The sequence below is a fragment of the Pogona vitticeps genome, chromosome 1, assembly GCF_051106095.1.
Source record: "Pogona vitticeps strain Pit_001003342236 chromosome 1, PviZW2.1, whole genome shotgun sequence".
Taxonomy (NCBI): Eukaryota; Metazoa; Chordata; class Lepidosauria; order Squamata; family Agamidae; genus Pogona; species Pogona vitticeps.
Window position 1 is genome coordinate 85,906,498 of NC_135783.1, and position 24,581 is coordinate 85,931,078.

General features: G+C 38.6%; 1 protein-coding gene across 19 annotated transcripts in view; it reads left to right on the forward strand.

The window, feature by feature from the left end:
* Positions 1 to 24,581, forward strand: part of PTPRK (protein tyrosine phosphatase receptor type K) — a 412,999-nt gene that overhangs the window by 215,495 nt on the left and 172,923 nt on the right. For all 19 annotated transcript variants that reach the window (XM_078383369.1, XM_078383361.1, XM_072996885.2 and 16 more), the window contains exon 6: positions 16,849 to 17,023. In XM_078383369.1, coding sequence (XP_078239495.1) covers positions 16,849 to 17,023 — 175 coding nt within the window. The remainder of the gene's footprint in view (positions 1 to 16,848; positions 17,024 to 24,581) is intronic.

Here is a 24,581-nt window from a genome sequence, read left to right on the forward strand (position 1 = left end):
GAAACTGAGATCTTAAGTAAGCATCTTTCAGGAAGGGAAAAAAATCACCTGAACATCCAGTTAGTTACATGTGTCTGCCTTTTTTCCAACTGCCTGAAGTTGGTAGTATGCTATAATTTGGTTTTAAATGACAAAATAATGTTAACATGCATCTATGCAGCACAACTGACTTCACCAGTTCCAGATTTTGGGACTGGATGAGATAGAATTATATTTGTTCTTCCCCTCTTTCTTTGACTGGAGATTGGACATCATCCTGGCTTAGGAAGTAGCAGCTCTAATCAGTGGCAGTGAGCTGCTTCCAAACTAAATCCTGATATTCTTTAACTAGTAAATTATTCTCTTTCTGGTACTTTCCTCCTCATTTTCCATTGGTTAATGTATAAAAGCAAAGCTTAATGAGCACATGCATTATTAGCAACAATTATTCACGTTGTATTCTCGAAGGCTATCACGGTTGGGATCTGATGGTTGTTGTGGCTTTTTGGGGCTCTTTGGCCATATTCTGAAGGTTTTCGGGCCAAAGAGCCTGAAAAACCCACAACCACCAATTATTTACATTGTCAGAATTTCTACTGAACAAGGAATAACTTTAAAAAAACTACCTCTTAAACACCACATACTCATTACGGGCTGAGTGCCAAAGTGAACACCGTTTAAAAGAACCTGGTTGATTGTTATAGATGAGACAGTAACAATGACAGTCTGCAAGTATTAATGTTCCCCACTCTGTCTGATCCAGGGAATTGCTGGATCAGACTCCGTTAAAAAGAAGCCAACTGGAATTTTCTGTACTACTTGATCCTCCATATCAGATAGCTGACAGGTTATTTCAAATATTTCTCTCTAGGGAAGATTGTTAACAGACAAATCTGATTAGCGAACATATGTTTTGCCTGAAGTGCACAATTGGATATTTCCCCCCCTTTGGTTAAGAACAACAAAAATATTTTATGCGTTCCAGATTTCTGCCCACCAGCAGAGGTTTACAAAATAGAATATAACAAATGGTCCAAAATAATAGGTATTAATAAGACAAATAAAATATGATAATCCCTCTGAATATCGGACTCCGAAACATAAATCTGGAGATCCCAGCCAAACGTAAGCATAGCCGAACACCAGAAAAATATGGCAGTCTGTCAAAGCCAGATGGAATAGGAATGCTTTCACTACTTTCCTTAAAGTTCTGCACCAGCCTTGGTGACATGTTTCATAGGAAAATGTTATGTGTAGGAAATGGAGCCACTGAGGGACTGGACAACACGCTCCCTTTAAATCTGAGAGTGAAATTATGCTCATAATCTTGAAAGCTGGTGCATCTGTTTCCTTGAAACCTTCCAAAGAAATGTTGCTGATATGTCCAAAACAACATTTTTAGGCAAACCAAGCGTAACCTTTGCCCCGAAGAGATTATAGGTAGTGAAACTAGGGCTAATTTTCATTTGTTAATTCATACTGGATAGTCTTAGTCTCGTTCTTTGTTCCATTCTATTCTCATTTCACTAACGACAAATTTAGTGCTTTCTGAGAGGCATTTATTTGGTTTCAATTTCTTCAAAGAGACAGTTGAGCCTTCTAAAGTGGCCAATGTGGCCAACGCACTCAAGGCTGATGGCTAGTATATGTATGTGCACCTTACATATGTATATGTAAGGTGCTGTAATTGTAAATACTGCCATGCCACTTCAGAAGGTAGGTTATATGTAGCCTGCAATGTTGAAAGTGCCATTGAAAATTCTATCCCTTGAAGGTTGTCTTGCAATTTTCAGATGAGGATTGTCCTGTAGAATTAATATAACTTGCACATACAGTATGTGCTGAACTGTAATTGACCAGAAGTGGTCTGCCAAGACAGCATGGCTGCTGAAATTGTAGGAAGAGAAATACCTTTTGCTGCTAGATGGACAGAACCTAAAGTGATTCAGGAAAAAAAATGGAGCAAAATAAGGCTGGTTGAATCAGAATGTGGATGCCAATTGTTTGTGCATGCCAAAAGCTAATGGTGCAGACTCAAATCTGGGAAAATGAATCCATCTTCTGAAAAAGGCAATTGCATTTTAAATGAAAAAAATGAGTAGACAAAACTCCCCATATAAATTTACTGAATTGCTTCATGATAGACTGTTTTAACATCTTGATCCAACTTTGTGAAAATGTAACTTCTATGGTTCATTTTTCTTCCTTCAGAGGCACACTTGAGACAATGCCAAGTAACAGTGCCGTCATTTGGCACTTCAGCAAACTGCAGAAATGTTGCACTGCCTACTTGAGTCATGACTCATTTAACTAAATAGAAATTAGTTTTAGGATGATGGCGAAACTGATAGAATGGCACTGTCTAATACCTGTAAGCAACTATGACTAACTTCTGGAACTGCTAATTTATTTACTGTGAAAAGTTGCCAATCTTATGGAGAAGACTTATTACAGTGCCAGAATCTAACAGGTTAAAAAAAAAAATAAAGAGGGGGGAATGAATTTGAGGACTATATTCTATTTTGTGAATTGAAAAAAGTATTCTTTTTAAATAATAATTTATTCTGAGTTAATGATTGTAAGAATTTATGGCTTAGCACTCTGGAAATTTCTTGTGCAGAAACTGAAATATAGATGCAGTAGGTATTATTTATTTTCCATATACGTTTATATTCTCTGAGCTGCAGAAAATACAAGTTATGAGACATTTCAGTGTATTGTTAAGCACTGGCAAATACTTTGTTGCATCCCCACACCTGTGAAATGAGAGTGACATCACTCCAATAGCAGGTTGCCGACTTGCACACAATAACCCAACAATTCTAGGTTGTGTGCAACCTACAATTGCAACAGGAATTCTTTAATTAGCAGCTATCTGCTGCTGGTGGTGACATGATTCCTGTTGCAGTGATGGAACCATACAACAGGATTTGGGCCTGATTTACTTTTTTTACTTGATTTTCTTTCTTTCAATATTCGGTCCCAAGGTCCCAGTTTTCTGAATTATGGTGAGCTGTATATATTTTTTCTGCTTATAATAATGATGTCTAATTGTGGCACTATTTGTATATATTAGATTTAAATTTAATGCATAGGTGTTCTGTCTGTTCTATTGGAGGCCTAACTAGATCACTTCTATATAAACGCAAGAAGACTGAGGTGGTTGTGAACATGTATAGAGCTCTCCCAACACAGCAGAGTGTCTATGAGGATGACGACAATGAATGTTTTTTTTTCAAATTCTCAAGCTGGGGTGTTGGTGCCCAGAGAAGGATCAGGCATGAAGAGATATACTCAAGTCAATGCAACCAATGGGCTCTGTTCTTCAAGAAGGGGGTTTAGCGTCTAGTGGCAAACCACTGCTAATCCTTTAAAAAGCTACATGCAATAAATTTGAGACCCATTTACAAAAGGAATTTAGTACCTCACTCGTTTACTGGAGATGTGTCAGATAAATAGGACTGCAAATGCTTCTTTAATCATGATGCAAAGTCGTAAACAGGTGAAACGTCAGAGCTCTTTATACAGAAAATGATATAGAAAAGGCAGCCTGACAATTCCATTTGATAAATTCCTGTTTAAAATTACAGAGGGCGAGTTCACAGTGACAGCAGGGTGGTAGAGAGAATTATTACTTTCCAACCAGCTTTCATCGCCTGAAGTAAGAGGATCAAATAATTCATGAGTTCTTCTGTGATAGTATTTTTGCAACAGGTGATAACTCAATTATACGATGATGTAACAGTGCATGAACTGTTCTTGGATATGGCAGTGGGATTCTGAGCCTGTTGGCTTTGCATCATCCAACCCTGTGGTGTGTGTTGCTTTCTTCTCCCCAAGCAGCAGACCTCTGCACATTTCCTCATAAATATCTACCTTTTGTCTCTGTTGTGCATGTGGCTCTTTCCTCATAAATCTCCTGATCAGTTTTATAGTTAGCCCAAGATTCTCATTTTTCATTACGAAGTATGCATGAAGAAAAATATAGATAATTTGTTGCTTTGTTGGTAATGTTAATGCTTCCTCCTAGGAATTTGTCTGTTCTTCTATTAGATTAACCTTTTGAATTCCTATGTGGCTGATCTCCTCTAAGTGAGGGAAGTTCCAAACTTGTGGAGCATCTTTGGAGAATAATCTTCCAAAATATAGAACACTGTTCTGCAGAGTACTTTCCCTAAATATGGAGTTGACAACTTTTACCATCTGAAAAATTCTTGATTATCATAAATAACATGTATCAAATAATGCATCTATTGTTATTGCCATTTAGCAGTTATGTAAGATGAGAGTGTGTACAGAGTTGGACCATATTGCTTTAATTCTTCACTAGTGTGAAATTCTGGTCTTGCCGTGTAATTGAAGCCATCTTGATTTTCTTGCTGAATTAATTGTCAGGACATGGAGGAAGCCCTATTTTCTCCTGGCGCCTAGCAGTGATTTTCATTATCCTCAAATATAGGTGGAGTGGGCAAAATGTGACCTCTTTGGGGCCCAAATCCAGCCTTGACCCCTTGCAAGTGAATTGTCCCTTGACTAAAGACTGAATAGAAGCAAAAAAAAAAAGGAAGAAGAAAAAAGGCAAAATTGCCCTTCCTATGTCTCCAAAAGAGCATGAGGAGGCTTTTTCAGTTTAAAAAAAACCCTGAGAAAAAGGCCATCCATGGTCTAGAGGTGGGCTTGTGCAGCCCTTGAACGTTTAAACATTGCCCATCCTTGAGCTATGGTGTGCTTCTGGGTCATCTTCCAAAGTAGAGTTTGGGGCAGGGTATAGATCTAGTTGTTTTCCAGTTTTATTTCCAGAATAGGTGCTGGAGAAATATTCTTCCACCCCAAGGGGATTTTTGGAGGTGGGGGAGGGTTTGTTGTTGTTGTCGGCGTCTCTAAGTACTTAAGGTATCCCTTTCACCACCCACACTCAGCTTTTTATGCCTCCATGAAACTAACAGAATAGTTCATCCAAATGCTTGGACTCAACTGCAATCAGTATGCAAAGGACACACTGTTCTGCTTCTCTCTTTGCTGTCAGTTAATCTCAAGAATGTGGCAGAAATTCAACAATATCTGCCTCCTAATCCTATCATTAGGGTTCTGTGGGTTTGCTCTACCCTCTGGGCCAAAACTATTGAATTCTGGTTTACCTAGGAGAAGTTCTGAAACCTGCACCTGAACCTTCTGTCAGTGCAAGCAAGGGTTAACGTGCTTTGGAAAAACATACTGGGAAAAAAAAGAATTCTGATATAATTATGTGTAGAATATAAAATATTAGGTTGCTTTTCTTCCCCTCAGTGTCTGTGTACAATGGTAATGTAGGGTAGAGAAACGTGAACTAGATGTAAAGCTGTTACTGACAGCTTGAACAAACATACACAAGTCTCTGTGTAAAAGTTAGAAACAAGAAAATAGAGGGATGGATGATGTCTTTAAACATTAGTGTGACTCTTGAAATGAGGCCAAGGAAGTCAGAAATTTAAAATACAGGGATTTTGGAAACAAATCTAACAGTTTATTTTGGTCATGTGAAAACAGCAGAGCAAAAAGACTCTGATTTTACTCACTTGCTATTTCAGAACCAAGCCGTCTTTATATATTTTCCAATTTGGAAGTGGTAGTGAATATCACCAGTTGTCCCATAAGGGTTTAAATCTTTTATTTGAGGTCCAGCATACGATGACACCTAGGTGGTCTCATCCATAAAACCCTTTGCTTGGAGCATCTGCTAAGCCATATGCCTTGGCACTAAGTTCAAGAGCAGGCAACGTGGCCGCTAATGAGCCTATCCATCCTGGTGGTGCCTTGGCATTAAGATACCATTGGGGATAGACAAAGAGCTTGAGCCTGCAGTACTGTTTGTATCTTGCCATATAGTCCTTGAATGCTACCCTTTCTCTTTTAGTGAATCCAAAATTAAGAAGGCTTTCAGCCTTGTTTTTTGAGTATAACTGGTAATCTGGTACAGATTGAGATCAAAGCAATGAGGCATGTGGGCCAATCTGTCAGTAATGGCTGTAGGTGCTGGCAGAATGCCTTCTCTGTTGGCATGTCAGAGCAGGAAGAGGGTGCCATGGTTTCACCCTTGGAAATGCTCATCAGCACTAATGCATCCTGATGCTTTTCTTTTCCCAGCCAGAGGTAAATGTCATTCCTAGTAGAGTTACAGATAATTAAAGTGATCGCCTCAAAGTGGTAATTGGAGGATAGAAAATAGGATAGAAAATCTGAGTACCATTTGCTGCACAACGGAACTTATGGTCTTCATTAGGTGATGTTAGTTTGTTTCAAGCACATCATAGGACACTTCTACTGTGAAGAGAGCTGACTTTGTAGTTCAGTAGTTTACATATCTGGCTTTGGAGCCAAAAAGGTTGGGAGTAGACACTGAGACAAATTAAAAAAAAACAACACAAATTGTGATATTTGTGAAATATCGTTGATCCATAAGATATTCATCCCTTTGTTTTTGTCAGGACTGGAGACCCTGACATATACAAAGGGGCAAATATTTATCTGTTTTTATTTGTCTCTTTGGGCAGACTGGCTGGGAGAAGGGAAACTTCGGTCTCCCTTCCTTCAGCTTGCTTGTCAGTGTCCCACCAATCAACTGATGATCAGGACATTGACAAGCAGGATGGCTTCAGGAAGAGAAAGACAGGATTGGCAGGCCATTGTGTTTTAACATTGCTAAAGTTTGGTGCTTCATTAATTCATATATTTGTCAACTTTGATTAATGATGAATCACAACAAATCACCATTTTTTTCTGATTTATCCCCATCTCTAATTTGAAGTTTGATTTCCCATGATGCCTCCTGCAAATAGAGCCAGGCTGTGTGGCCTTGGTCAAACTGTACAGTCCCAGGAGGTCCCCAGCAGAAGGGAATGGTAAGGTACTTCTGAGTTTTCTCTAGCTGGAAAACTCAGAGAAGTGTCAGGATAAGTCAGAATTGACATGATAGCACATTATGATGATATATACTTTACATTCAAGTTGATAGCACATTCATGATTGCCGTTTTACAAATGCCTTTGAACCCGAGAAGTTGTTTTTGAGAAGAATGAATATAATGGCATGCTGAAACCATCCTTTATGGAGCAATATTGTAAAATACTGCATTTTTCTTTGTATAAAATGACACTTTTTCCTAAAATAATTACAGGAAAAACTGAGGGTCATTTAATACATGGTAGTAAGGAGGGGGAAGAGGAATGGAGGGAAAAGAGGGATCAAAGCGCTTTGATCCCTGCCTTCCCCCTCCACTTTCTTGCAAGGAAAGAAATTTTGGGTTAGAAAAGGGGCGGTGCAGAAAAATACGATAATATTCTGGGTCCCCACACATCATCCTGCCATTGCTCCATTATGAATAGCTCCAGCATGCCATTATGTCAATTCAACTTAAAAGTAACTTTCAAGCCTCTAACTAGATGATCTTATATAGTTATAGCAAACATATAAGTATGACTAAACATCACCACTTTGTATTCCAAGGAGATAGCAGGAGGGTTGCCTCTCAGGATCTACTTCTATTTTATTCAAAGAAAATCATTTTTTAAAAAAAGAAGCTTAAAAGAAAGTGGTGGAAAGGTAACATGCCTTTGTCCCAAAGAAAATTTATTCTTCTTGCTGTCATCTGATTATCTCCAGATACATTATTGTGTCAATCATTCTGGCATTGAAAAGACACCTGCAGGAGTCTCTTGCCAAAGCTAGAATGCATTGTGGGGCATGTTTTGACTGGTTATGTGGAAGGGTCCCAAGGAAGATTTTTTTTTTTTGCAACACCAGCGGTTTCTGATTCAGTAGTTGCGTGTGCTGTTTATCTTGTTGCGACACAGCAGGCTGACTACACAGTATAACCTTATTGGGAGTGTGCCATTACAAGGAGTGTTTACTTGACCTGGTCCTTAAACTGTGGACATCATTATTGCTGTTCCTAGTTTACAGCCGCAGATTTTACCTATGGAGCTTGAAGATGGTCTGTCCTGAATAAAGTATGATTTACATCACTGGTTCTTAACCTTGGGTTACTCAGGAGTTTTGGACTGCAACTCCCAGAAGCCTTCACCACCAGCTGTCCTGACTGGGGTTTCTGGGAGTTGCAGTTCAAAAGAATCTGAGTAACAAAGGTTAAGAAGCACTGATTTACATGACAGCTAAATCAGTTGGGTGTGGCTGATTTCCACTTCCCTTTTTCCGCTACCTGCATGTGGTTTTTTTAAAATTCTGCTTTATCTGCTGCACATATCCATTAAAGAGTTCAACAAAATAGTGTACTTGGGGAGAGGTGCTTAACATTACCTTTCTATAAACATTAAATACATGACTTTGTTTTGAATGGATCCTGGGTAACTCCTACAGGTGAGCTAATGTTCCATTTCTCAGACAGGTGTCTAGTCTTTTTTTTCTGCTTGATCAGCTAGAGTCCTTTTTAGGTCTCTTACTTCAATCTTTGCAGCACATTCTCTTGTGAAGAAGAATTGTACAAACTTGCCATATACGTTAGGAAAATTTCATTATTTTGTTTTTTTAAACCAAGTGTTTTCCATTAATGCAACGTGAAATCAAGATCCCTTGGTTTTAAATGGGACACTTGTTTGTTTGTTTGTTTGTTTGTTTGTTTGTTTTTACCCTCTCTTCTTAAAAAGAATCCAAGGTGGCTTACATCTTTAAAGGACTATATTGAAAGCTGAGAACAGAAAGCATACAAATACTAATAAAGATCAAGCAAACACCACATTTTAAAAACAAACAAAAACAAACAAAAGCAATAGCAAAGCTGTGAGGTATAAGAAATCGTTTAAAAATGCCACTCAGGCAAGGAGACGAAGACCTTTTTCCTAAGGCAAGCTTGAGGGAAGGCTTGCCTGAAGAGAAAGATCTTTGCTTGCTTGAGAAGGACAGCAAAGCTGAGGCCACCTTGGCTTTCTGTGGGAGGAAGTTCCACAGTGCAGGAGCAGCAACAGAAAAGGTCCTTTCCCATGGCCCCAGTGTACATTACTAGATGTGGGAAGTAAGTTACAAGAAATGCATGGGACCAAAAAAACTCTAGCAAGAACAATTAACGTTAGTCTGGAACTACATAAATTCTTTAGAGAAGAAAAGAAGGCAGAGAGAAACACTGCATAGCCATCCTTGTAAAAGACTGATGTAACAGTCAACATCCTTTTAAAATTTTAAAAGAATATTTGAAAGAAAGAAGCTGATCACGTTTAAACATCACAAGAAATGTCACTCTACTAGCCAAAACTGAGGTTGACTTAGCTTAGTCCCCCTAATAATAATTAATAATAATAATTGCATGCCATCAAGTAATTTCTGACTTATGGCAACCCTTTTCGGTGCTTTCCAGGTAGAGAAAACTCCAAAGTGGTTTACCATTCTCTTCTTCTGGGGGGGGGGGGTCGTCTTCGGGGACAGTGCAGCTTGCCCAAGGCCACACAGACTGGCTCTACTGACAGGAGGCACAGTGGGAATCCCACTCTTTTCTCTGAGGAAGTAAACACGTCCATGAAGTCTCACATTAAAATATAGCATTTAGTCTTCAACGTGTCGCATTTTTGCCTTCTTTTTTAAAATAGTTTTTCCCTGAAATGCTAGCGCAGACTAACACAGCTAGCGCTTCTAAAAAGGGGTTGTGACTCAAAAAAAAAAGTTTTGGAATCACTGTCGAGAGAGAGTCGATAGGAAATGGTTAATGTGAAAAACCTAATTAAAATACTCCATCCATCAGTTGTTGAGTTTCAAAATACTATTTCAGGAGCCAAAATACTTTAGAAAACATTGTCCAGCTGCTACAGTTGAAATCTTGAAAAAGCAGTCTTGATATTTATGAGGGTAATAAGGATGAGATTCATCAAGCTTAAACATGCGGCCAAGCAAATTAACAAAAAAAGAAAAAGTAAAATAAAAGAGAGGAAATAAATGGTTTAAAACTAGCCATAGCCATCAAGGTTGGCATTTTCCCATTGCTGTCTATTTCCTTGTTCAGTTACTACTAATCTGATTAATGAATAAATGTATCTCATGCCAACTTCTTAATATATACAGGTGTGGCTTGGATTTTAGATGCCTATGTGGTAAAACACAGGAGGGAGAACAAACGATTTTTGAATATTTAGAGGTCAGTTGCAAATATCCTTGTTTTAGATTACTGCTGTGCCACCTTCCATGCTGCTCCAAGATACCTCCATCCTGGGGAAGCATATTTAGAGGAAAAACAAGGGGAGGGAGAAGTGACATTCGCCTTCCTTTCATCTTCCTCCACCTATGGACTTCTAGTATATATTCTGGTGAACTGGGTTGGTTCTTGCTTCCCAGCACACATGCAAGCCCTCCTTTTGTAAGCATAATTTTGGAACTGCAGAGCCGGAAGGGACTCTCTGGGTTCATCAAGTCCAGCCCCTCTCGAGGAGGTAAAGAGGGGGATGAAATTCCCATCCTCTGGCTTAGCAGCCAGAGATCTAAACCACCAATCTATCCAGCCAGCTTGGCACTTTGATCTCCGGTACATCCCAGGAAGAATCTCTTGCTCCTGTAATTTTATTTTTTAAAAAAACATGCCATACATGTATGCTTTCTTTCTCTTAAACGTAGCTGAAATGTTGGTGGGCATCAAAGAAGCAGAAATAGATGAGGTGAGAAATTCACGTCAGACCTAGGAGGAAAAGCGATCATGAAAATCACTTGTCTTCCACTGAAATTCCTGGCTGGTCGGGAGTTTTGTGCTTGTGCTAAGGATTGCCTGCTGGAGGAAACATTGCTATGGCTGGTCTGGTGTAGTACATTGCTTAGGCTTTATGCTACCATCTTCCTAAATCAATCTTTGCTGTATTCCCTGGTGTGTTGCTGTTCTACAGCATTGCTTTTAAAGATTTCTTGCTTCACACTTCCGTACTTTCCCTCCTTACTATAAAGTTAATTCATAAAGATCTCCTTGGGTTTTTTCTTCCTTCCTTTCTTTCAAGGCCAGTGTCTTGTAAGCAATTTATGCTTCATCTTGTCCTGTCTCCTTGCTGCACTGCAACTGTGGTGACATATGATTCAGGGGAATTGCCCCCGGTTCAGTCCCTCCAGACTCAATTCTGCAAATTAGCTAGTGCTTACAGTATGTCCAGCGTTGTATCGTTCTTCAGAAGATGTCTCTCTTTATTACAGTTCTTCCGCCGAGAGCATCCTTCCAGTGCTCTTCTTCTGTGCTGCTGATAGTGTTTCCTCAAATAGCAGTTCTTTTTTTGATCCCAGCTGTCTGACACAAGTCTGATGTTTTTCATTTCATTGTATCCAGCATACAGATTCTGATCATAAATAGAAGCACTTACAATATTCTTGTATATTTCAGCCATTGTACTGCGTGAATAGTTTGCTGAATCATGTCACAAAAGCCCGTTGAAACAGATTTTTTTTTTATGTCATCTGTTTCAAATAGAAACTCTGGTAGATTATGTGAGAAGCTTTTCATTTTAAGACCATGAATAGTGGAAGGAGGCCAGAATGTTCTGTTTTTCTTGCCACTAAAGATCTTCACCAGGAAGAGCCACACTCCTAGAATTTATTTGCTCTTTTATGCCAGCAAGCGCCAACATTCTCAGACTGAGGACTGACCTCGAATACAGTTTATGAAATGGGAAAACCTTCTTCCAACTGCTTAGTGATATAGATCGGTCTTGCTTCCTTTCTCCTCCATCTCTTTCCTCTACTTCCCTTCCCCTCCTTGTCACCTTGTCTGTTTCCTTGCCCATCTTTTTCTTTTTTTTCTTTTCCCTTAGAAATGACAGTCTAAGCAATGCGGAACAGTGGTGACTCTACCGATGCCGTAACAGCAACAGTTGCAACAACAAATATCTCACTTGTGGGTGAAACATACCTCAGTGGTCCCCATCATCATTGGCACTTTGGAAACAATATCCAGAAATATCACACAGTATTATAAGTAGTTGCAGATTTCAGAAATTAATATCAGAGCTACAAAAAAACTGCAATATTAGGAATAGCATATATATTACGTCGATATTTAACAGATATTTAGGTTTTTGGTTAAAACTTGTCTCTGTTATATAATGCCAGTCAAAGTTTTTATAATTGACTGTGCCTGGTATAGGGAGGGAGGGAGGGAGGGACTCTATGGATCATTGAGTCCAGCCCTTGTCAAGAAGTCATAGTGGAACTCCCCACAGCCAGATATCTAAACTACTGAGCTATCTGGCATGCAGCTGTGGTTTTTGACTTAGAAATTGAAGACCCAGTTTTTTCAAACTAATATAACACAATTCTGTGGATGCTTATTTAGAAGTGAATCCCACTAGCCTGAATCCAGGCTGTCAGATAGAGTAAACCTTTTGAATAAACTGGATATATTTATGCGTATATTTCCTTGAGACTGACAGTTGAATTTAGACCATTGTGTTCAGTGAGGCTCACTTGTGATTGTGTTTAAGATTGCATTCTAAGAATTTCACCCCTTTTGAATTAAGCAGTTGAAAGGCTGTACACTCACTCGATAATTCTCCCTTCATATAATGACACTTCATGGATTTAGCAGAATAATATATTTCATAGATATCCTCTTTAAGGTGATCTGCATGGCAAGATACTGTGCTGGTTGTTATTTATTTGTTGGACTTCCAGCATGATAGACATGTTCTAGACCCCCATGCTGTGTTTTCATATACATGTTGTTGCAAATTATGAAATCCTATAGAGTCTTTGGTTGTTTTGGCAGAATTCTAACTCATACAAGATGGTGTCCAAGGTGCTTATATTTTCACCTGTATAAGCACTGAATAAGACAATTGAAGAATGGGAAATGCAAAGGAAACACAACGTGCATGCCCAGTTACCAGTAACAGTGGTCATTTGTGTCCACGGTATTGCAATGACCACTGTCTATTTTAGCTGAATGTGCTTCATTGACATTAGTTCCATTAATTTAGCACAAGTCTGGCATCCACAACTATGTTACTGAAAATATTTAAAAGTGTAAATTCTTAGCAGTGTGGCACTTATCTTGTGCACCTGGTTCTTAGCTCTTTGACGAAAAGCAGAACACAGACACGCAGTGAGTAACTGAATATTGAATAGCGCTTCAAGGCCCTGGATACTGGAGGACTGTAAAAAGTTATCTTTACATAAGTGAACAGTTGGCTTTAGTAAGACCATAACCTGGGCTTTCCTTAGTGAGAACTTTCTGGTGGCTCATGAGTATCACCTTGTTGATGTTGCAGGTGATAGTTAATAGCCCAACACACACACACACACACACACACACACACACACACACACACACACACACACACACACACACACACACACACACACACACAAAAGAGGGATTGTGTTCTTATATATGATTTAAAATTTCTTCGTGGCCTGTGACGTCTTAAAATAATGTTCTAGAGGCACTGCTGTATAGTGAGGCTTCAGTTTTCTTTTTCATACTGTTTCACTTGAGATTTTCCCTGGAACTCCAGCCTGTGTATTTGTCTCTGAAATCCCTCTTGTCACTTCGCATTCCATCTTTTGAAGCTTTCTCTGACATGTAGGTTTGAGCAGAGCTTTTCCTTTTCAGAGAAATGTGATCATTTCCTCTGGCCCCTTAGTCTGTAGCTCCTTCTTGTTTTACCTTGGAACGTAGGCAAATGAGACATTCCTCCTGGTTTGAATTTAATTCTGCCTCAGTTAACAAGGTCCTGCAGCAGACAGTTGCCAAAAGTCGCATAAGCTTCACTCTGTATAGCCTTTATGTGTATGTCTTTGAGCTCTGTAGGTTCACTCGGGGGTGCCAGGCTGCTGGAAATGTTGGGATACTGCATAACATCTTAGAGAATTTTGCTGCCGGGTTCTTCACTGATTACAAGGCTGCAGGATGCCTTGTTGACCATTCATAGTGTGTTATGATTTCTTTCTCCTGCCTCTTGACAGTTTGCACCTCTGGTTTATGATTGTGGTGGCTGTTGGTTTTCCATGGAACGTACTGGCTGTACTCAGATAATTGTATAATGACTTAATAAATCCCCCCCCCCTCCTTCAGCTTTCCCATTCTGTTCAGTATTTCTGGTATGTAAAATTGTCTTTATACGTATATTTTTTGTATTATCTTTTAATGTTGTTAGCCGTCTAGAGTGGTCCTGACACGACCAGATAGGTGGGATATAAATAAAATAAAATAAAATAAAATAAATAAATAAATAAATAGAAAAAAAATCAATTACACATGCATTACAACAAACATAACTTTCTGCTCTGAATCAAAAGTCCCCCATTCCTTTTGGAAGTTACCTATTAGTTTGTTTTTTAAATGTACTGGTGCATAGACATGAGCATTGTGAAAAGAAAGCGTGTTTTTATTACATCCTAAAGTAAAATAACAGAAATTGGAAAATAGAAGCTGCTATATAAAGTAAAACAACAAAGCAAATAGGCAACAGCAACACTGAGATGCATAGAAGAGAGCAGTCCAACTTCTACAACCTAGTAAGGATACCGTACTCATTCACAAACAAGATACAGTACTATATGCTGCTCAGAGTGTTCCTCAGGGAAACACATTCCAGGGTCAGATGTGTGCTGCTAAGAGCTGGTTCTATCCTGGGGATGTGCTTGGACAACCACAGTTTTCACACTATAATTGGTACTGTACATTATCCACTTGGGACAAGGCACAAGTGGAGACTTCAAGTTTGTGGAGAAGGTAGGACAGAGAAATGGAAGTGCAGTATCAGTGAATAATGGACCTAATAAAAAGGTTGGAGGAAGGAATGAATAGGGGAAGAACAGTGATAAGTCACCTTTATACCATCAAGCACACACTTCATATAGAACTATACAGCTGTGTGGCTAAATGTGAAAATAAACACAAAATTGTACAAAATACAAAACTATTTCCAAGTATACAAAAGTAGTTAGTACATGCGAAGAATCTTGTATATTTTTTATAGAGCAAAGTTCATATATTATACATACAAAGGAACAAGGTGCATATCTGAAATAGTTAAGCACAGAAACCCTACACATCTAGGTAATAGTGCATAATAAACAGAAATTCTGATGCATGCAATACACAGGTATTTATACTCCCCAAAGATCGGTAATACATACTAAGGATAGAGGATACACCCTGCAGGCACCAGATAATGTCCTGCTCCATCAGCAGAATTCCTCGTTCCTCTGAGGCCCTGCACGAGTTCCTTTTGTGTCTCTCAGGAGCTAGCAGCCAATTTGTGCACTCTTTTTCTCCACTTCTAATTCTGGGATAGCTTCCCAGGGGACAACAGTCTTGGCTAGTAGCTCCAGTGTTTTGAATGTGTTTTAACTGTTTTAAAAGTATTTGTTGTACCTCCACTTAATGAGTGATCAACGTGATAAAAACCATAAACACAATAAAATTAAAATTTCACACAAAACTAAACAGATCATAAGAGTAAACTGAGAAATTCTTCTAAAATCAAACATCAGGCTTGGAAACACACTGAACTACAAATGATGGTAACATCTATGTATCCCCCAGCCACTTGATCAAGTGACTATTAAGTTCCCTTTTCCTTTCTTCATTTCATTTCTTCTTGCTTGGACCCCATTTTCTAGATTTGCTATGTCAGCCTTTACTCTCTACTTACACCAGTATTTATGTTCCTTAGTGTGTGCTGCCTGTGGAGTACGTAGGATAAAAGGAAATTAAATTGGTTTTCACAGTATAAAATTGTATTACAAAAAAAATTCCAATAACACTTCTGTTGATCAACATGATGGAATGGCTTTCAAAGGAATCGTTATGAACTGTTGAAATCTGTCAGCAAGACAAAAGAAATAATTTTCATGACTTTTATTAAAGTGCTTATTACTGACAGCTCTGAAGGAGATTGCTTGGTATTAAGGGAGGGTCTTGACCTGTTTAATGGAAATTAATAACATGGTGGCACATCTGAGAATTTCTTATTTTTATCAGGGGAACTGTCCACATATAAGCCCCATTCAGACCATCCTAGCTCTTCTTTCACTCACCATGCCAGTAGAGGAACACCTAGCCCACTTCTATTCTTTTAGGTTTTTCCATGTTAGCAAGAATTCTGGGAAACTGTTAGTTTTCTCATAAGAACGGAAACCTTTTCTATGCAGAAATGACACTTGGACGATGAAGGCGAAGAGGGAAGGGATAGGCAAAAGCAGGGTAAGTAATGCCTGAATTAGGATATGACACTGGGGTGTTTACAGACAACTTTTAAGTTGAAAAAGACATATTATTTGGTTCAGTGGACCCTCTACTTACGGAATTAATCCATATTGATCAGTGGCTGCATTGAGTCTCCATTGACCTACAATGCATTGAAAACCAATTAATCCCGTAACTGGCTGTTTTTGTTCCATTTTTGTTCCATTTTGGTTTTTTTCTGGTCTGTAGGTCGATTATCTGGCTGCAAGTCGAATCTAAATTTTGCAACCAGAGAAGTCTGTAACTCGAAAAGTCTGTAAGTCGAGCCGTCTGTAAGTTGAGGGTCCACTGTATTTGCAACAGAGTTTTACAAATACTCAGTGCAGAAAAACACACCCCAAAATTTTAGAATGACACCCTTCTGGTTGAGATAGTGGGCCAAGAATGGTCATTTAAACAAACAAGTAAAACTTCATAGTATGTAAGTTAGAAAGAAGCTAAGCAAATAAACATTGCTACAATAGTCTCCTTCAGAAAAGACATGTTTTAAAAAAATACATTGATAAATTAACATGTGGAAATTCTTATAGAAGACATTGTGAGGCTCAATACATGTTCGCGAAATTACCTGTAATTTTGATTACTTCCCAGAGTGCTCGTGTGAACAATGTGGATAGAAAATGCAACATATTAATCACCAGACTTTTTGTGTTGGTTTTCATTGTTTTTAGAGACGGAATGGAGAAGATATTCCAGTGGCCCAGACAAAGAACATAAACCATAGGCGATTTGCTGCTACCTTTAAACTTCAGGAAGTGACAAAAACAGACCAAGATTTATACCGTTGTGTTACTCAGTCTGAGAGAGGATCTGGAGTCTCCAACTTTGCTCAACTCATCGTTAGAGGTAAATCTTTCCTTGACTGGTGTAAGATGGAATCTTGATTGTAGTTCTGGTACAATGTTCCATCGTATAGCGTGAAGAAATACATGAAGTCGTATTGAGTTCTGCATCAAAATGAAGCAACATGTGAGAACCTCCCAGACATTTTTAAAAGTAGTAGAGTGTTTTCACTTCATGTTCTGGATATTCAACTATTCTGATTTTTTTCTCTGAAATCTTAGTGGTATCAGTTTAAAGGCTGAATACTTGCTTACTGTTACATTTGAAAAGCAATATGTGGTAGTAATGTCTTCTTGTTTGTTTGGATAGCTACCAAGTAAACCTCGTTAGTCAGAAACATAACCCTGGGGGATGAGCTACCCTGGTGTTAAAACTGTGCTGAAAATTAACTATAGTGACAGGTTCTGTATCTCACTGGCACTTTAAAGCTGACATCCTGCTACACAGATACAAAAGATGGTAATTTTAAAGGAAATTTTTGGGCCACTGATATGAATTGCCTTTAATAAGAGCTGGCATAGTATTGCCCATTGTCAAAGATGACCCAGGGGTAAGAGTTTATTAGTGCATTTCTTCCTAAACTGAAAGTGACAGGGTATGCTTAAGGTCTTTGTGTTGGTTGTTTGGAACAAATGGAAATTTCTGTGTAGAGTTCTTATGCTGAAGAGTATCGATCTATGTGTTCCTTCGGCCGCAGGAAGAAGAAAAAAAGATATGATGAAACACAATTTACTTTGTCATGTCTTGAGTGTTGCTTCCATATCATTTTGAGTAATGAGTATATCTTCAGCTTGTAGAAGACAAACCTTGACAGTGCTGGTTATTAGTGAGTGGGAGATACATAAGAGCAGCTGCTGGTAAAAATATATTAAAGCTTGCGGTGTTCAGTTGCCATAGGTAGAAAGTATGCTTAAGGTGTATAGTTGAATGGCTATAATTGGTAAATCACCATGACAGTAGAAACTAAGCAGTACAGTATGTTAAAATGGGTAAATAATGCATTGTTGAAAGGAATGTGTGCTGGCAATATTTTTGTCTTTGTTACTGGAAAATCACAAGTTTCACACAATCAACAAGGAGTCTTGTGACACCTTAAGAGACTGCAAATGTTATTTGGCATAAGCTTTCATAGATTGCCACCCCCTTCATCAGTTGTATAGTATCACAAGATACTTTCTCATTTTTGATGCACAAACTAAGATGGCTACCACCCTGCCTCCCGCATTTTGACAAAAGTCTCCGGAAACATAATGGATGAAGTTGCCTCAGTAAGTCTGAGTGCTGATTTATCCAATTTAGGACTGTGCATACTGACTGTCAGAGGCCTTCCTTATTTTCATATAGGAGACTGGCCGAGCCACATATGGAGATGCTGGGGGTTGGACTTGCAAGCTCTTTCATACAAAGTAGGGGGCTCTACCTCTGTGTGAGGGACCTTGTTCAAACAATCAGTGGTCTAATTATTGGGCAAAATCCTATTGATGTACTTATACCAGCGTAAACTGGATCTAAGTGCTGGGAATTGTAAATTTAACCAAGTTCAAGGCTTCCTATCTATCCCCTCAAGCTCTGAGCCTCCCTAGGGCTCCCTTTTGACCTGGGGTAGCCTTTAAGAACCTTGGGACAATGGGAGCATCTTTAATACTCAAAAACCACTACTGGTGATGTCAGAAGCAGCACAGGACAATTAATAAATGGATCAGGTAATTTTTGTCCAATAAGAGTCAACATCAAAAGCATATGGGGAAGCTAACATGGAATCTTCCATAATACATTTTGAGGGGCATAGAATACTACTCTGTACCACCAGAATCCCCATTATCTTAGGTTAACTTTGGTTCTGCCAACTTGGGTCCATAGCCTCCGGTAGTGCACTAAAAAGCCTTGATCTCTGTTGAGCCCTTTTAATGACTCATTGCCCCTTTACTATCTATATCCTCACCTGGTCATATGGATATGTATAGGCATATTGGTCATGTGCCCAAGGAAGTAGACTTTGCCCACAAATGTTCATGCTGAAATAAAATTGCTAATCCTGAAAGTGCTCCCATGTTTTGCTTTGCTGCACTTTGCTAAAATATTGAGACACACTGACAGAGCTGTTTCAGTTCATTTTTCCTTTCAATTCCATAAGGTATTCAGTTTGCAAAGCGACCATTTGCAACATCGGTGAATAACCGTCCTATTTTTGTTATATTGATTAACCGCTAACATGAGAGAAGAAACAGTGAATCAATTTACACTTGTTGAAAAATAACCCTGACAATTGTTTTGTCTTTGGCAGAAAAGTGGTTAACTAATGAAAAAATGAGTCAATTTCTGGGATTTTCCCTTTAGTATCACTTTGTGAATGGTAACGAGCAGAAGAGATCTTGACTGCTGCCACTGGTGTTGCCAGCATTTAGGCTGCCCTTTGCTATGTAAAGCTTGGCATCCTTTTTCCTGCCAGCAATGTGTATGCAATATTGTGCAGCAATATTGGATATTTCCTGTGTTTTTGTATCATGGGTACAGAAGCACAATATCCCACTTTTATAAACCAGAGCTTTTTTTTTAAAGAGTTGAATAATTACATACTCCTGCCATCTGGATGGTATTGTGTAATGGATACGAACGCCCCTAAGGTTGTATCTGCTGCTTTCATTGTCAGAGGCTAAAGATGAGCACTTATACTCCAAGGCTGTTTTCTTGAAGAAAAATAAACAGTTAATTGTAATAAAAAATGAGATGTACGTTTGTGTTTATAATGCTCATAGCATATCATCAATGCTAACCAGAGGGGGTGACATTGGGGCATTTTACTCTTGGGTCTTACAAAGCAAAGGGCTTTGTGTATTAAGGGGCCCTGTTCTTGTCATGACACATTCCCCATCAGACCCCACCCCACCACATCCATGGGTTCTAAAGGCTAGAAGTAGCATCCTCAATGTCATGCCAGGTCCATATATGCTTCAGAAGCCCTGTCTGTCTAAGTGCATATTATGTATTAGTCAGTCAGATACAAATTGAAAGCCACCATGTGGCAAAGACACCTGTTTTTGTGAGATGTCTTTGCCACATCAATGTGCTGTAAAGAAGGAAACTGCAGGTGTCCGGTTGGCTACTCATAGCCCTAGTCTTGAGCAGTGGTTCCTAACCTATTTCTTGGACTAAAACTCCTAGAAGCCTTCACCGCTAGCTATAATGGCCAGGATTTCTGGGAGTTGTAGGCCAAGAACATCAGGGTACCCAAGGTTGGGAAACACTGGTCTAGAGTCATATAAATTTTCTTGCAGTAATAAATGCAAATGTGGTTCAATTATTACACTATTGTCATATGGTGTGAAACAATTAAATCTGCTTGTCCATCAGGAGACACTGTAAACTGATAAGGATCTGTATGTCCATAAGCTGTTTATTTGTGGAAAAATATTCCCCTTTGTTCAAAGAAACAGATAGAATATAAAAACAATAAGTAGAACACAGTGTCAACAATGTAAGAGCAGAGATTGGGAACATTTGTTATTTGGGACTTGCAACTCTGAGAGATTGAGGCACAGCAATTCCAGCTAGTTTAGTCCTCCACCAGTGACCATGTTGACAGATGAATTCACATATTGCTAGTCCAAAAAACGAACATACTAAAGCTGTGTTTTAAAAGCAACAGCCTATACATGCACACCAGTGCTCAGTAGCCCTACTTTGTTCAAAATAATTTTTTTCTACACTTGCCAACAGAATGCAAGTAAAGAAACAGATTAATTAGTAGTAGAGAATGCTTGATCTTAACCAGAAGGCCAAGTGCTAATTCATTCATAAACCTTACTATGGCTCAGGGTTTTGTACGTAGCAGAAATCTCTTGCTGCAATTTGTCAAAATTCAGCACTCTCATAGCACACCATGTGTTCAAAAGTAAAGGAGAGGACATCACCTCTTATGGCCAGGAGGTATCAAGCCAAGAAAGCTCTTTGATGCATTGCCACTGATGGTGTAGCTGCAGATGTACTTAAAGTACATGAGAGCAGGGACACCACATGGACTAAGGTCTGTGTTGCCTCACCTCTCTCCCAATTTTTACAGGGGGTTGTCCCATTTTTCCCATCACAAGCCAGTTTGGTATGGGTGGAGTTCATCCTTCAGGTAGCAAGGTCTTAAGTTTTAGAAGTTTACAGGTGATCACCAGCACCCCAAACCGTCCTTGGAAACAAACTGGCATCTAGTGCAGCTGATGAGACATAGGGTATCTATGAGTATCTATGAAATGAGGAGGGGAAAATGTTTCAATCTGAACACAGATGATCTGGAAATATCTGGCATAATCCAAATCTTCCAGGAATTTCGGGGGCTTGTCATGGTGCTGCCAGCAGCTCCTAGAGAAGCTCCCGGGGAAAGCTGGGAACGCCTTGTCTGGCGGTCCTTCAGAAGATGAAGGAGCAAAGGGGAGACTAGGAAAAGTCTCCCTGAAGCAGTTGGTGACCAACAGCCCCATAAAGCGGAAATAGAAACTAGAGTGTAGAACAGTGGTTCTTAACGTGGGTGATAATGCCCCCCAGGGGGCGATTTCATTTTTCAGGGGGGTTTCTACAACTGCAGAAACAGAAATCTGATGTAATTTGCATACAAGAAACCCATATGAAAAGAGCAGATCAGAAACTGTTGGAATGTTCAAGGTTAGGAAAATTGTTTGCAGCTTTGGACATAAGTAAAAAGAAGTAAGTTGTGGCTATGCATATAAAGAAAGAACTGGAACCAAAACTAATTTTTGCATCAGACAATGGAAGGTTGTTAATGGTGGAAATCCAAAGAGAATAAATGAAAACGCTAATTACAGTGGTGCCCCGTATAGCGAGGTTAATCCGTTCCGGATTAACCTTCGCTATGCGAAAACATCGCTGTACGGGGCAGGAAAAGCCTGTTGGAACGCATTAAACTAAGTTTAATGCGTTCCAATAGGCGCCAAAACTTACCCCTCCAGCGATGTTTTCGCGGTCCGGCGGCCATTTTGGAGCCGCCAATCAGCTGATCGGCGGCTCCAAAATGGCCGCCAGACGCCCCAATCGTCACAAAGCGAGTGCGGCGATTGGGGCAGCTCCGTATAGCGATCCCCAAAAAGGGATCGCTATATGGATTCTTCGTTGTACGGTGCACTCGTTAAGCAAGGCACCACTGTATTAATATTTATGTTCCAAATGGAAATCAGGATAATTTCTTTAAACAATCGCAACTAGAACTAACAAATAAAGATTGTGATCACTATTGTATGATAGGAGATTTTAATGCTATTTTTGATAGAATCAAAATAAGATAAAATAACCCAAAAAAGAGAGAGGAATGATCTCAAGAAATTTTCTGTAATTGGCGAAAGAAGTAAATATCATAGACGCTTGGAGGACGTGTTACCCAAAGACAAAAGACTATACTTTTTACTCTAACAGACATAAATCATGGTCAACAATTGATGCATGTTGGATCTCAATAAGCCTAATGAAAGAATTGGTTCAAATAGATATTTTACCTAACCCATTTGCAGACCACAGTCCCATTTCATTACAACTGGGTAGCAAATCAAAAGAATTTAATTAGAAGCTCAATACTTCACATTTAAAAAATGATGAGTTTATCAAGCAAATAAAAAAAGACATGGACTTCTTCTTCAAACAGAACATGAAGCCAGAAACACCAATGGCAATGGTTTGGGAGGCAAGTAAGGCATCTTTTAAGAGGAGCAGCCATAAGATTTGAATCAAAACAAAAAAGAGAAGGATAGGAAAAATATAAGATTTTGGAAAATAGATTAGCATCGGATGAACTACAGCTGAAACAAAATCCATCAAATACAGAAATGAAAGAGAAGACAAAGTTAGTACAACATCAGATAAATATATTGCTCACTAAGAAAATGCAAAGAAGCTTAAATTTGCAAAGCAAAATCTTTTTGAAAACACAAATAAGCCAGGGAGATGGTTAGCATATAAATTAAGGAAAGAGAAGGAGAAAAGAATAATACAAACGCTGAAAGATGAAACAGGGACTGAGAAATTTAAACAAGAAGAAATAAAAAAGATTGTTGAGGACTTCTACCAAAATTAATACAATAAAAAGGAGGTAGACAAAGAATCTCAGAATTTGTGCTGAAATACAATAAAATGAAACTGACTAGAAATCAAATGCACTCTTTACATGAGCCTTTAATATAAGTAGAAATTATAGAAGCCCTCAAAAAGCAAAAAAATGGGAAATCACCAGGCCCAGATGGTCTTCCAGCTGAATATTACAAAGAATTCAAAATGTATTGCTTAAACCATATAAGAAACTCTTGGAATTTGTAGAAGAAAAGGGAGAATTGCCAACAACATGATCCAAAGTGATAATCTCTCTCATACATAAGTAAGACAACGAGGGTAAAGAAATCAAAAATTACAGACCAATCTCATTACTAAATGTGGATTACAAAATACATGCAACCATGTTGGCAACTAGATTGAAAAGAATCTTAATACAGAGGACATCAAGACCAATCAGGCTTCCTTCAAAAAAGGCAGATAATATAAGGATAAACTTAAATACATTGAAATATTATGAAGCTCATCCAGAAAAGCAAATGGCTGTGATATTCTTGGATGCAGAGAAAGCTTTTGATAATCTGAATTGGAATTTTATGTTACACTAATTGGAAGTGCTACAAGTTGAAGACTTTTGAAATTAATTAAAGCAATCTATATCCAGCAAAAGGCAAACGTTAGAATCAATGGAGAGCTGATGAAATAAATACAAATACAGAAAGGTACAAGACGGGATGCCCACTCTCTCCATTACTAATTCTTACTCTAGAAATATTAACTGAGCAAATCAGAAATAAAAAGAAAATAAAAGGACTGAAAGTAAGAGGTCATACTTTTAAGCTCCAAGCTTTTGCAGATGATCTAGTTATATTGGAAGATCCAATGGATTCCATTGAAGACCTGATGGAGATGCTGATAAATTTTGGTGATATGGCAGGAATGAAAATAAACCAAAAGTAAACAGAAATACTTGTTAAAAATATGAGAGATCAGGAACGACAGAAATTAATAGAAAGGACTAACTTTCAAGAAGAGAAGAGAGTCAGAAACATAGGGAGCCAAATCACAACGAAAACTAGTACATTATTCAAAGACAATTATATGAAGTTGATTAAAGAGATACAGAATAGCTTGGAGAGATGGGACAAATTACAGCTATCGAGGGGAAGAATAGCAACCATCAAAATGAATGTTCTACCTAAAATTTTATTTTTATTTCAGACATTTCCCATAATATTAAAATAGTCATTTTCTCAAGAACTTAACAAGATAATCATGAGATTTGTGAGGCAAGGTAAAAAAAACACCAAGAATTAAAATCAAAGCAATGCAAGATGCCAAACAAAGAGCAGGTTTTGGTTTCCCATATTGGGTATTGTATTATAGAGCCTGTGTATTAGTCTGGATAAAGGAATGGATAACTTTAGATAATGATAGACTACTCGTGTTGGAAGGACATGATTTAGAAGTTAGGATGGCATGCTTTTCTATGGTACAAAAAAGATAAAGAGCAGAAAAG